This window comes from Hibiscus syriacus, unplaced genomic scaffold, assembly GCF_006381635.1.
Source record: "Hibiscus syriacus cultivar Baekdansim isolate YM2019G1 unplaced genomic scaffold, ASM638163v2 tig00110569_pilon, whole genome shotgun sequence".
Lineage (NCBI taxonomy): Eukaryota > Viridiplantae > Streptophyta > Magnoliopsida > Malvales > Malvaceae > Hibiscus > Hibiscus syriacus.
The window spans coordinates 1248116-1261777 of record NW_024062784.1 but is presented as its reverse complement, the minus strand read 5'-3'; the positions used below and the strand labels follow the sequence as shown (position 1 = coordinate 1261777).

The following is a 13662-nucleotide window of genomic DNA, read 5'->3' as shown; positions in this document are numbered from 1 at the left end:
CGTGAATTAATATTTTGGATAAAGTACACAAATGATTTCTTAACTATAAGGTATTGTTTTATTAAGTCTTTTTATTATTGAAAGTTACAAAATGATCTTCTGATTGTAGAATATGTTTTATTAAGTCATTTGACTATTAAAAGTTACAAAATTGTCATCCAACTATTTATTATGTTCCAAACTCGTCTTTTTCATTAAAAATGGGGCGATTGTTTAAGCTAGACGTCAACATGATGACTGAAATATGATAGTCATTTAAGATTTTTAAATCATATTTTATCATATCACAATCAACAGGTTAGTGTTTAGCTAAAAATGTCGTCCATTTTTAACGGAAAAGGACGATTTTGGAACATAATGAATAATCAAATATCATTTTGTAACTTTTAAATGTCGAAGGACTCTACAAAACAATACTCTATAGTCGGAAGATCATTTTTAGGGGTGTTCGTAATTCGGTTGAAACCAAATTAACCGACCGAACCAAAATTTCAGTCGGTTAATTTTGGGTTCGGTCGGTTAACGGTTAATGATTTTTTTCAAATTTCGGTTTCGATTAATTCGATTCGAAATCGGTTAATTAACCGAAATTATTAAATATTTAATACATTATTTAGCTTTAGGGGCGCTTGAACTTCAGTTTTAACTGATCGAATTAACCAAATAAACCAAAAAAATTAAATATTTAATATATAATATATATTATTTATAAATTTCAGTTAATTCGGATAACCGACCAATTAACCGAACTTAGTTCGATTAGGTTAATGGTTAAAGGGGAAATTTTGGTTAATGAAATTTGGGTAATTTGATTCATCGGTTAATCGAATTATCCGTTTGAACACTCCTAATATTTTATAAATTTTAATAATCGAGTGACTTAATAAATAATACCTTATAGTCTGGGGATCATTTATGTACTTTCCCCTAATATTTTTTATTCAAATTTCTTTTAATTTAGCTTTAAAAATTGATCGCTATAAAAGTTTATTTGATTAGAATTATTATGTATGTACAATTGTATTATAAATATATAATTAGGGTTCTAAGTTTTATATATTCGTATGAAAGCTTACATAAAGTTAATGACTAGTGAAAGCTTAGTGGTGTAGATTTAAAGAAACCCCAATTAAACAAACACATCATCATTAGATTCACTATCCCACAAGTTCCAATATGGTGCACCCATAATAGAATGTCACTCAAAGCTATCCATATTGTAGTGACGGTCCATGCTAAATGGCATTATATAAGACCCCGAAGGTACGTGTACCCCAAATGGTTGAACGTCATGCGCACGTGGCTGCCTTTCAGAGTCCATGGACCATAGTTGAGGAGTTGCCTCATAGACAACAGACGGTTGAAGCCGAGAAAGGATACCCAAGTAAGTTGACATCCTTAAAATTAAGATTAATTGGGTGTTTGGATAGGGGAATGTAAGATTCTCATAAAAATGAAATTCATATTCTTCCGTTTGGTTAGTTCGGGAATCTAATTCCCGGTAATGTAAAATTATCAATAGTGGATTTTTTTGGGTATATTACCGGGAATGTTATTACCTCCCTTTCCTTAGGTATTGTTGGATTCTCGGCGTTTTAGACTAAAATGCCCTTAAAATTTTTGTAAATATCATTTTTCTGTCATTGAATAATAAAAAATTTACGAATGTTAAATTACAAATTTATCCTTAAATTATTTTAGATTTACAAAAAAAAGTCTATAATTAAAAGTTATATGAAGTTCAGGGGTTAAAATAAAATTTTACCCTTTCATTAAACCTTTTTATATTTTCAATTTTGTAAAAAAAAAAATTATATAAATTTTATGAATTTAAATTTTTTAAAGAAAATATATAAATATTTTCCAACTTGTTAAAAAACAAATATATAATAAGGACAATTTGATCAAATATACATTTCAATAATCTTTTATTCCTTTAACCAAACACGGTAATCTTACATTCCTGCTAAGCCAACCAAACACAAAATACAACATTCTTAGTAATCCTATTCCCTGGTAATCTTATATTCCCACTGGTAATCTTCCATTTCGTAAACCAAACGCACCCTAAGGGGTAAATAAACTGAGTTTCAACAAATAAGATTATATTATTTGTGTCCATTTATTTATTTTTAAAAAATATTTATGTTTGATCGTGTTCGTTTAATCTTTTAATATCGTGTTCGTATTAATTTATTTATTTATTTTTGAAGGTATTCATATTCTTGTATTTAATGTTCGCGAACATATTCATTTATATGTTTGTTTAGCGTTTGCGAACATGTTTGTTTACCATTAGTCGTTTATCGTTCGCGAACATGTTCGTTTAGAATAAAAGAGAGGAAAAAGATGAAAAAAAAACATTTTTGTATTATAATAGGAAAAATGATAAAACTACAAAAGTAATAGTTAAACTTCTTAGTATTTATAGTTTAAACTTTAAATTTCATCATATATTCAATTTAGTATATACTTTCACTAATATTAGAAATATAAAAAAATAAACAAACTTCTAAACGAGCTTATGCATGAGTTTCTAAATGAGTTTTAACAAACTAAACACACCAATGTTGGTGTTTGTTCCTTTAATAATAAATGAACATAAAATTTTGTTCATACTCGTTTATCTTAATAAACGAATATATATAAACAGTTCACGAACAATTCACCTAATGTATTGTTCATTTACACCCTTACTTATGATGAGAGAAAATTTAAGAATGAGTATTGGGTTAAATTAATCGAATTGATGAGTTATATTTTATTACTCAAATTATATTTTAATTTTTTCGAACCCAATCGAATATATACAAAGCTGAAAATTCCATGCTGGATTATTGATTTCTAGAATTGATGAGACTATATACTATTAGTTACTGTACACAGCTGCCGCTTATTTGTCGCCGTGCGGCAGTCCATTTCTATGGGAAACGGGATGATAAGCGGTAAAAGTATCGCACAAGCCCATTTATTAGGTGACGAATTAGATTTTAATTCTTCTATTAAATTAAATAAATTAGGCAAAATGCATTAGAGATCCTTATACTTTTTAAAAAACTAATGTAATCCTTGTATTATTATTTTCTCTTAATATGGTCCTTCAACTCAAAAAATAAACCCAATGTGCCCTTTAACCAACGTTTTTCGTCGTTAATCGTTACGGTGTTGACATACTGACCTGACAATCCATGGTATTGATCTGGTAGTCCATGATGGTTGATGACAGATGACATGACAGATGAGATAGTAACTCAAACATGATAGATGGATTGTCACATCAGAGTCGTGGACTATCATGTCAGCATAGTGAACTGTCACATCCGTAACAATCAACGACAAACAAATGTTGGTCAAAGAGTCACATTGAGTTTATTTTTTAAGTTAAAGAGTAACATTAATTTATTTTTTTAAAAAAGCACAGAGACATCTGATTTCTTTTTACCAATAAATTAATTCTTATATAATTTATATTAATGAAATTATTCCTTCAATTTAAATTTGTATCATTTCCACCAATAAATGTTAACTTGCAAAAATATAAAAAGGATTCTTTACCAAATTGATCCCTATAATTGACATTTTTTTTAAATTTGACATCAAAAATTTTATTTTATTAATAGTCTTAAATGTGATTACAATATATCATAGATTTATAATCATTATTAATTATTGACACGTATATACATCCTGCAAATAAAATTATCAGAACTCATGACTTCAAAAAGGGAACAACGCTCTTTTTAACCATTAAAATAACTCAATAATTCTTTTATTAATTATTTTAATATTTTTATAATATCATTGTAAATAATATTAATAAATTATTTAAATAAACAACAATCTTTAAAATAAATAATAAAACAATGAAATTTCGTCATCATCATTGTCATGGTGTATGAAAAATAACAATAATTTTATATGTACGTGTCTTTTTATTTATATATATACAATACATTAAAAATTTTAATAATTAGAGCAAAACCAAATTGGATTGAGGAAGATGGTCGGATTGTGGACGAGTCTCCGGTGGCCAAATTTGCTAGCCAATTACTGACATCTTCAGCTGCCTTGACCGGATCATGATCCAACTCCGATTCAACTGTGGTTCCTGCTGTTTGCAAACTGCAGCATCAGAGTTAATGCCACATAAATATATATATCAAATTTATAAACAAGCCATGTTTTTTTGTTTAGAAATTTACCTCGGACCAGTAGGACAGAAAGTGATGGTGTAATCGGCGCCGGTGCAAGTGAAAGTGTTACTGGCGTCATCAAAAGCGTAGCTATATGATTTGGGGCAAGCTGCCTTGAACACTTGTGAGTACATGGATGGTTTACAAGCAGCTGGAATGTTGTAGGCGTCTTTACAGCAGTATTCCGGGTTCCCAAAGGCCTCACAGGGGCTCCTACAGGCGCCGCCGCCGTTGATTCTCAACTTCGACGTGAACTTTTTATTCAAATTCGTCACGCAACCTGTAGTGGCACAGTCTCCTGATCCTCCACTTCCTTGCAAAGGCAAAGGCAAATTGTAACCATCGACCAGGCTCACGTCGTAGAAGTCCTGCATCGCCCCTGAACCGAGTGTAAACTATGCCAAGGTGGCTGGCGGGTTGGCCCCTGCTCCATTGCATTCGACTTGGCCGTAGCCGCAGTCGCCTGTTGTGCATGATCCGTGACCGGAATCATCGAAATCGTAGCCTGTTCTGCCCCAGAAGCGACCGGACCAGCCTGAAGGAGCTTGGAAGGAACGAGAGCTTCCTTTTGTGAGTTCAAAGCCTGTACTTTCCAGTTTTGAACTTCCTAGATTATCCAGAATTCCAGGCCATATTGTGTGATGGCATCGGTTGATGAATGTGAAAGTTGCAGCCGTAGCACCTGAAAACAGAACATCAGATTGGTTTCCTTACCAAACAGATCAAAACTTCACGAAATGCAAACAACCCAGATTCTGGAAAACCATATATATTCCCATTACCTTGAGGAACACGACGAGAACGAAGCTCAATAACGTGACAAAACAATGGTGATAAAAGGAAAACCTAACCATGGCGAATCTATGCCACTTATTACTTCAATTACTTATCTAAAATGTAAAGCTGAGAAGAAGACTACCATGCATAAAACGAAAAGCTCAACTGGTTTCCTCTTATCATTGGGTGGTGGTACCAGTAGTGGGGAGTATAATTATCTGCCCTTCATCTCCTGTATATAGCTGCAAAATTCTTGAATTGAACGCTCACACCCTATATTCTTGGTGTTTGAATTCGAAACCTTGGCAGAAGAAAAAAAGGAAAGTGTGGTCATCAATCTGCAGTGTCAGCGTCCACATATACCAAATCTGGGACTGTCAATACGAACATACAAGTGTCCATAGATTATTGCAAGGTCGTTGCGCTGAAAGCACATGGAGGTCTGTATTTCGTTCGGCAACGACCGCCCAAGTTGGTTGGTGGTTTCATTTTTTCTTTTCTTTCAACTTTTGATGGGGATTTGTTTTCTCATGCAACACGTTACTGTTTTAGATAAGGGTCACTTTCCTGAATTTGCGGGCCAAATTCTTTCCGAGTATGCACAATTCATGACAACCCCAACTTTTCCAACTAAGAAAGTAGATGATGTCTACTAATGCCCGAATTTTAATTTCGTTGGAAAAACTTATAATATCCACATCTTTCTTTTTGTGTTGGGTCGAATTGAATATGAATTTTTATTCTAAAAATTAGGTCAAGTTTTAGATAAAATAAGATTATGTGCCCGTTAGAGGGTAGCTTCCCTAAACCCAAATTTTTACTAGAGTTTTGTGTTATGACTTTTGTATCTATCCGACTTCTGTATAAAAACTTCATCTTAAAGCAGACAGTTTAGCACTTAATCACCAAGTTGCATGTCGAAATCTAATCTAAGCAAGTTGTCTGATCTAACCAAGGTGAATGCGCCTCGTTTTCTCTTTCTGAAGAACTGTGTCTTGCAAGAACAAAGCATTCTCTTGGATCAAATGAACAAGATGGGTTCTTTTAAAAACAAACAATGTCGATTAATATATGATGATAAGCTGATAAAACTTGCGCTATGCCGTGCAGATAAGATCTTTTCTATTCCGTTTAAACCGTCGACATCGTCGTCTACCTTTTCTCCATGTTTTTTTTTTCCTTTTCTTTTCTGGAATCCATCGTTCTTTAATAAAGCTTTATTGTCATGGTTTGTCACTATGATCATTCTTCTAGCAACAAAAAAACATTCTCCTGGGAAAAATTTCTGCCCCAATCTTTGTTTCTTTAGCGTTATCTTCAAATTTCCTTTTCTTATTTTCTCCATAGAAAAAAAGATTGTATAATGTGATGAAAAGCATACAAGTTGTTTTCACACGTATTCAAGACATTGTACGTCTAATACGAACCAAGTAACTTTCGTAGTAAATGAATTGTTGTTATTTCTGAGACTCCGAGTTCGAGCCTTATAGGTGTTAGAGTGTGAGTGTCCACTATCAAAAGTTTAAGAGTTATCTTTAAACATATATTACATTATACTTACCTCAGATTAATAATAATAATATTATTAAAATACATTATACGTCTTGGCATCAGACAACTGAAATGCCTTAACCATCTTGGATCGAATTAGTGGATACCTCATACGTTTAAACATATTTTTTATGGGTGAAGTATATGAATGGTCTCCGACTATAAGATATTGTTTTATTAAGTCCATTGATTATTAAAAGTAACAAAATGATATTCTAACTATATAGTGTTGATTTATTGAGTTTATCGACTATTGAAATTTACAAAATAGTCACTTGAGTATTTATTATGTTTCAAACTCGTCCTTTTTCGTTAAAAGTTGACGGATGTCTAAGCTGAAGGTTAACATGATAAATGAAATATGATACTTGTTTAAAATTTTAGGATCATATTTTATCATCACAATCAGCAGATTAATGTTCAGCTCAGAATGTCATCAATTATTTAACAAAAAAGAATGAGTTTGAAACATAATAAATAGTCAGGTAGCCATTTTGTAACTTTTAATAGTTGAAGGGCTTAATAAAGCAAAACTCTATAGTCAGAGAATTATTTTATAAATTTTAATAGTTGATGGACTTAATAAAACAATAACTTATAGTCAAAGGGTCATTTTGTAGAATACATCTATTTTATAACTTTTAATAGTAGATCTCTAGCAAAACTTTTTAGTATTCGATCCCGTTTTGTAGAATACCTTCATCCCTAACAAAACTTTTAATAATCGATTCCATTTTGTAGAATACTTCTATTTTATAACTTTTAAATGTCGATCCCGATCCCTAACAAAAATTTTAATAGTCAATTACTAGCAAAACTTAAATTTAATAACATATGAAGAAAAGAAATTCATAACTAGGCTATATTAGGATTGGATATATTTATTATAATCATAGAATTTACCTTTAAATAATCATCATCATCCAACAAAAATTAAATATATATTTTGATTTATAGTTAAATAATTAACAATGTTAATAACATGCAAAATAAATAAATATAGAACTCATGACAGAGTTGTAATCAAATCCTTGAATAAGATCGAATCTAAAATAGAACCCTTGTGGGATACCTACCCTCCTCTTTATATTCGAAAAATGGGAGGTCAAACAATGAACAGCCGATGTGGGAAATGGTGGTGGAATATGATGCCCCTCTTTTAGCTTTGCCTTGTCAGAAAATGGTATTATCGAAGGCCGGTGGTGTCTATATTTATCTTATGCCTTTGTAGAAATTCTTAATTTTTAGCGTTGCTTGAGTGTGTTTATCGTCTCAAAAGTGTCTGTTGCCCCATTTTTAGCAATAAAATAATTCCTTTCAAGGATAAGATCACCACTTTCGCTGAAAAAATCACAAAGGTTGATTGAACAATATGAATGCACGCACATGTGCATGAATATAATGCACTACTCTGATGCTTTTCTGAGAGCAGATTAGCGTGCCCCGGTGCTCTTCATTAGTTTCATTTGAAGAGAGACAAAATTGTCCAGAAATTCGAACACAATGATCTGCAGAACAGAATCCGTCGGAATCATGGTAACTGTTGTGTTCGTGGAGCTTGAACAAGCCAGGGGTGGCTTTTTTCCATCAAAGTTGAGGTGGAAATCAACTTATCCATGGGTAGGTAGGTCACAGATGCTTTGTGAAATAAGCTTTATTTGATGACATTATCATCCATTTATATGTTTCGAACTTCTTTACTTATCTAAAAATGTATGATCTTTGACGTAATTGAGCACTAAAAGGCTACTAAAACAGATATCGAAAATAACACTCCCAGAGATTGTTTTAGCTGTGAATTAATTAAACAAACGCTTAGCCCATATCAATACTTACAGCACATTACAATACCCAAACCCAGTTATGGTCCCAATTTTACTTGTAGCCCATTAGCTAAACACAAGAAATATTTTGATATGAGATAGGTCGGGGGTCGCGCGAACGCAGGCCCCCACTGTCACAAATAATGACGTAGACTCTCCCACTTGGGGAGACCTTAGGCGCGCGCCCTTCCCAAGTGCAATGGAAGCCACTAGCCTAGGCCATGAGCCTTGATGATCGCCCATTGACCCCGTCCAGGTAAGTATGTATTAACGCTCATAGTTGCCTCTTATTTATTGAGTCCAGTTTCCACTTCCTCCTCTTTCTCACTCGATATGGGATTCTGCTTCACCACGATTCTCCACCCTGAACACTGGTGGTGCTGAATAATCTCACTGGATTGCTTCTTTTTCATCCAGTTTCCCCTCACCAAAAAAACCCCCTCCTATTATCCACTCAAAATTAATCAAAAAAGCCCCTATATTATTATACAAGAATTGAAGGTGAAAACCTTCTTTAGCTTCTGGTTTTGATCCCACTTCAACTGTCTGCTGAAATGCCTCACGCGGCTACCGAAGCCCAAGTTGAGGATGGCGGCTCTGCTTCTAAGCCACAGCGTATCATCAAACTAGTCAAAACCACCGACGATAGCGACAAAAAGGTCCTCTCTTTTAGCTTCTTCAATTGCTTTGGTTGCATTTATCTACATTCCTACTAAAACAACGTTTCGATTTTTCTGGGTTCTTCGATTTTTTTGTAAGATAATTCCATTTGCATAATACCAGGGACATTGTAGCAGTTGTTTAATGCTTCATTCCTTTTTGTGAAGGACCTTTGGGTTCATAAGAACTAAAATTTTCTATTCCTAATTAGAGCTGAGGCATAACTCTGCTATTAACATTTGAAAACAAGAACTGGGAAATGTTGAATTTTGTTTAGTGCTTGGAAGGGTTTCCCCTTTTTAGTTGAAACCCTATCTTTTCATTATAATGACATTATTTAATTTATGTTCTGATCATTTATAGGTTACAAACAGGAGAGTTAAAGATATTGAGCTTTGTGTTCCAATTGTTTATGGAACTATTGCATTTTATCTTGGTCGAAAGGCTAGTGAGTAAGTATGTTTTTCCATGATATACGTATCCCTTTGTTTTGTGATTGAACAATAGTAAATAGCTATCTCCTTCAATTAGGTCGCAGTCACATAAGTGGACTCTTTATGTGCGTGGGGGCGACAAATGAAGATCTTGGAGCAGTGATAAAGCATGTTGTGTTTCAGCTGCATCCCAGTTTCAATAACCCGACAAGGGTTGTTGAATCGCCACCTTTTGAGTTATCGGAACGCGGTTGGGGCGAATTTGAAATCGGAATGAGCCTTCTCTTCCACAATGATGTTTGCGACAAGAAATTGGATTTGTGAGTTTATTTGGTTGCTTGCTAAATGTGGTGCCTTGGCTGCTAACTAGGCTCTATCTTTGTAGGTTTCACTTTTTGAAGTTATATCCCGAAGATGAATCTGGCCCACAGTCTACCAAGAAACCTGCGGTTATGGAATCATACAATGAGATTGTTTTCCCAGATCCTACCGAAGATGAATCTAGTTGAGTGAATTTTGAGTCTAAATTAGTTAAAATTATCCTTATTGCTAGAAACTCAGATTATTTTGATTCATATATGGTATTTTAGAAGTAATTAATGAGATCAAAGCATTTAGAAAGATGGGGGGAAATTACTTTTAGGAGTCTTGTGAGAAGTGGAATTGTTTCCAATGAATTGAAAATTTCTGGTATTTCTCTGGACTGCATCCCGTTAATGGATTCTTCGTGTTCTCTCGGTTACATGTCGATTTACGAGCGTGATTTCTATTGCGAAAGTTTTCAGCTTTACCTTGGGAGTCTAGATTATGTCAAGTGTGAGAGTGGACAGTTTGATTTAGTATTCCAGTGCATTTATTTTCAGGGCCAACGCCCAACGACCAAAGCTTTTTGTCGGAATGATTCTTATCCTCATTTTTGCTGAGGCTTTGGCTCTGTACGGACTCATTGTCGGCATCATCCTCTCTTCCCGAGCCGGTCAATCTCGAGCGGGATAAAGTGCACGGTTCTAAGACCCGGGTCGTTGCTGGTTGATGTCACTTGGTTGTCTCCTCTCCGGTTTCGTTTCATGCTGCCAGCATGGATTGTGAAAACATTTTCCAAGTTATCTTGAATCCATTAGTGAATTTCTTCAAGTGGTGTTTGTATGATTGAGAAGATAGATTTAATTTGGAAAAAATCTAATTTCCATTTTTCTTTATCCATGCATGTTGGCTGTAATTTACATGTAATTTGAATGTAATGTGAAGGCTAAAGAACACCATTGTTAATTTCTTTCAACTATCATCTTCTTGTTGACATCGACATAATAAAGTTCTCTTACTAGCTTTTCTCTTTTTTTTTTTACATTAAACGTTCACACTATTGATATTTTGTCTGTGTTACTAACTTTTCCTCTTCCACCAAGGTCGTTTGGCTAGTTTTAATAACTTTTCGTATTCCACATTTATTTGTGTTATTTTGCGACATAGGTTATGGCATTATTTATTTTCAAAAACAAATACATTATTTAAGCGTTGATTATTTTTAAATTTTTTAAATATGTGAAAATAAAGCAAAAATAATTAAAACACACGTGACAAATAATCTAGGACAACTTACATGTTAAAAGGTAAAATGTGTAAAACAATACAGATAATTGAATTTTTTAAGCGTTAATTATTTTTTATTTTTTAATTATGTGGAATTATATAGTTTACTTCTGATGACATGCATTAAATATAAAATATTATATTCCAATTACTATAAATTGAACTATCATTAAATACTGAAGGCATATTATTTTATTTTTTTATTATAAAATAAAAATATATAATAAAATATGCTTTTACACTATAAATAAGATGGAAAAATACAAATACAATTATATTCAATTTTTAAAATATTATTTTATTTATTCAAATTTCTTTTAAAAGTTTAGGTTTTTAATAATTATATTCTTAAAAATCTTAATATGGTTTTATACATAAAACTTGAATATAAAATATATCTAAAAATTAAGAATATGATTTTTTGAGCTCAAGTTAGAGATAATAATAAATCTAGTTAAGTCGGGATTTTGATCAATCTAACTTGACCTAGGAAGCATATCATTTCTATTCGAACTCGATTCAACCAAAATTTATAGAGATGTCATCCAATCCAAACCTATCTTTTTCTTAAAAAAAAATTAAACCTTATCGTATTGAGTTGAAACACATCAGATTCTGATTAAATTAACATCTATAACTCAAATATCATCACTATGGTAAATTTCCCAGTAAGCATACCAAGAGAGGGGTTCCTTGCTCACTAATAAAAAATTTCCCTTACTAAAAGAAATAATAAAAAATAATAATATCGTGTCACTGGTTCCAAATATAAAATGTTTAAATTTTCCTCACTAAAAGAAATAATAAACAAAAAGAATATAAAAATTTGTTCCTATTCATCTGTAATGTGTTGCATGTGTCAAAACACACACTCTATCTACCAGCACAAGCATCCCCTCAACTCATCGAACCAATTTGATTATTAGTGGTTCCTTGCTCCGATGAAATGCTTCGAACCCCGGCCACCGGCACATCTTGACCAGGTTTTGTACTGAACTGAACAGAAGGTGGTAGTATCCATCGCTTCCAATCATTCTGCCTCCTTATTTTATCACCCTGAAATTTAAATGGGAATGTGATTCAAAACAAAAGAACTCATTACACAATGAAGAAAATATAACCAAAGATTTCGTTCTGAAAATTACCTGCACTTCCACAACGGTCGAGTTCTTAAGGGCATCTACTATAACCTGGATATTATTTGTCAAAGCTACAATCTGAAGGAAAAAGAAACCATCAAAAGAAAGTTAAGTTTGCCCATATAGCATCAAAAGTTATCCACAAGCAAAGTTCTAGGTTCGCTGCTGATTAACACCATATCTAGAAAGCAAGAGGCATGAACATAACACTAATATACTCCGAACGCCACAAGAAAAGTATAACATGATAAAGCAAAAACAGTCCGTACCATATCAAAAGAGTGAGATGACGATAAGCACACTTATAGGAGACATAATTAGAACAAAATAAAACACAAAAAGGTCATAGCAATCTAATATTGGTATTTTCTGAAGATGACAAAAGTAGGGATGGATGTTAAACTTAAGATGTTGCTTAAGAATCATAATGAATCACCAAGAAAAGGCCTTAACAACATGAACTATCACAATCACGCAAATGAAACAACTTAAAAATCTTTGAAAACTAACCTTTCTAAACCCAGCTATCAGTTTAACATGAACCCAACCTTGATCGTCCATATTTTGACGCAAGAATGTATCTTTGATCAGGTTTTCATTACTGCAATAAACAGGAAATTAGTTTTTCGGTAACCTGATATACCAACATTCAATTAATTAAATATAAATTAGCACATAAACAAAGCATTACCTGAAATAATAGTTTATCTGATTCAATATCTTAGCATGCAACTGCTGGTGTTGAAAATCTGTAGGGAGAAACATTGGGTGGACTGGTTGAAAATATGAGACACCCCTATACAACTCCTGGTGAGGAGCTGGGATTAAATATAGCTGAGTTGAATATTCTGGAAGGAGACATATATATTAGAACAAACTCAGAGTACCACTCCTCTTCGCACACACCCCGAAATAATAATAATAAAGAAAAAGAGTATAACTTACCATGAAAGCCCATGGGAGGGCCAAAAGAATGAACATGTGAGGGAGCAAAAAGTGCTCCAGTGTTAATTGGGGGAGGTGGTGGCGGTGGGTGCCTCATAAACCTCGGAACACCTCTTGGTTGTATATCCCTATTAATAAAATTCCTACTATTCCAATTTTGGTTTCCACGGTATTGATGGTGTCTTCCTCCATAATTCAAATGATGAGAACCTTCTCCTCGTTGATGTGGAACACTATGACGAGGTCGGAATGAATTCTGTGGAGGACGTTGATCATTGCCACCGGTAAAAGGCACAAAAACAGTTCTCTGCACATTTGGATTCAAATTGGTATTGTGTCTGATTTGTTTCTGCGGAGAAGAGGAAGATGATACAGTTCTACTCCCCTACAATTTAGACAACATCACAAAAAGTCAAGTCTAAGTAGGCTCAGAATCCAAAACTACATACATTGATAGATATATTAGTTTCATATATAATTTTACAACATCACAAAAAGTCAAGTCTAAGTAGGCTCAGAATCCAAAACTACATACATTGATAGATATATA

The 13662-nt window shown here is 33.2% G+C and overlaps 1 protein-coding gene, 1 non-coding gene and 2 pseudogenes across 2 annotated transcripts; 1 reads left to right on the top strand and 3 right to left on the bottom strand.

Annotated features, from left to right (window-relative positions):
- Positions 1–3901: 3901 nt before the first annotated feature.
- Positions 3902–5426, bottom strand: LOC120132571 (annotated as a pseudogene).
- Positions 5427–8447: 3021 nt separating this feature from the next.
- LOC120132795 lies at positions 8448–8608 on the bottom strand. The gene has a single exon (XR_005517038.1). It is a non-coding gene; the product is annotated as a U1 spliceosomal RNA (small nuclear RNA).
- Positions 8579–10134, top strand: LOC120132497 (annotated as a pseudogene).
- A 1791-nt stretch (positions 10135–11925) lies between these two features.
- On the bottom strand, positions 11926–13422 carry LOC120132655 (la-related protein 1B-like; the record flags this gene model as incomplete). The annotated part of the gene is made up of 5 exons (XM_039149374.1): positions 11926–12084; positions 12174–12238; positions 12656–12768; positions 12859–13015; positions 13113–13422. Coding segments are annotated over 5 exons (804 nt in total), but the record flags the coding sequence as incomplete, so codon positions are not given.
- Positions 13423–13662: the final 240 nt, after the last annotated feature.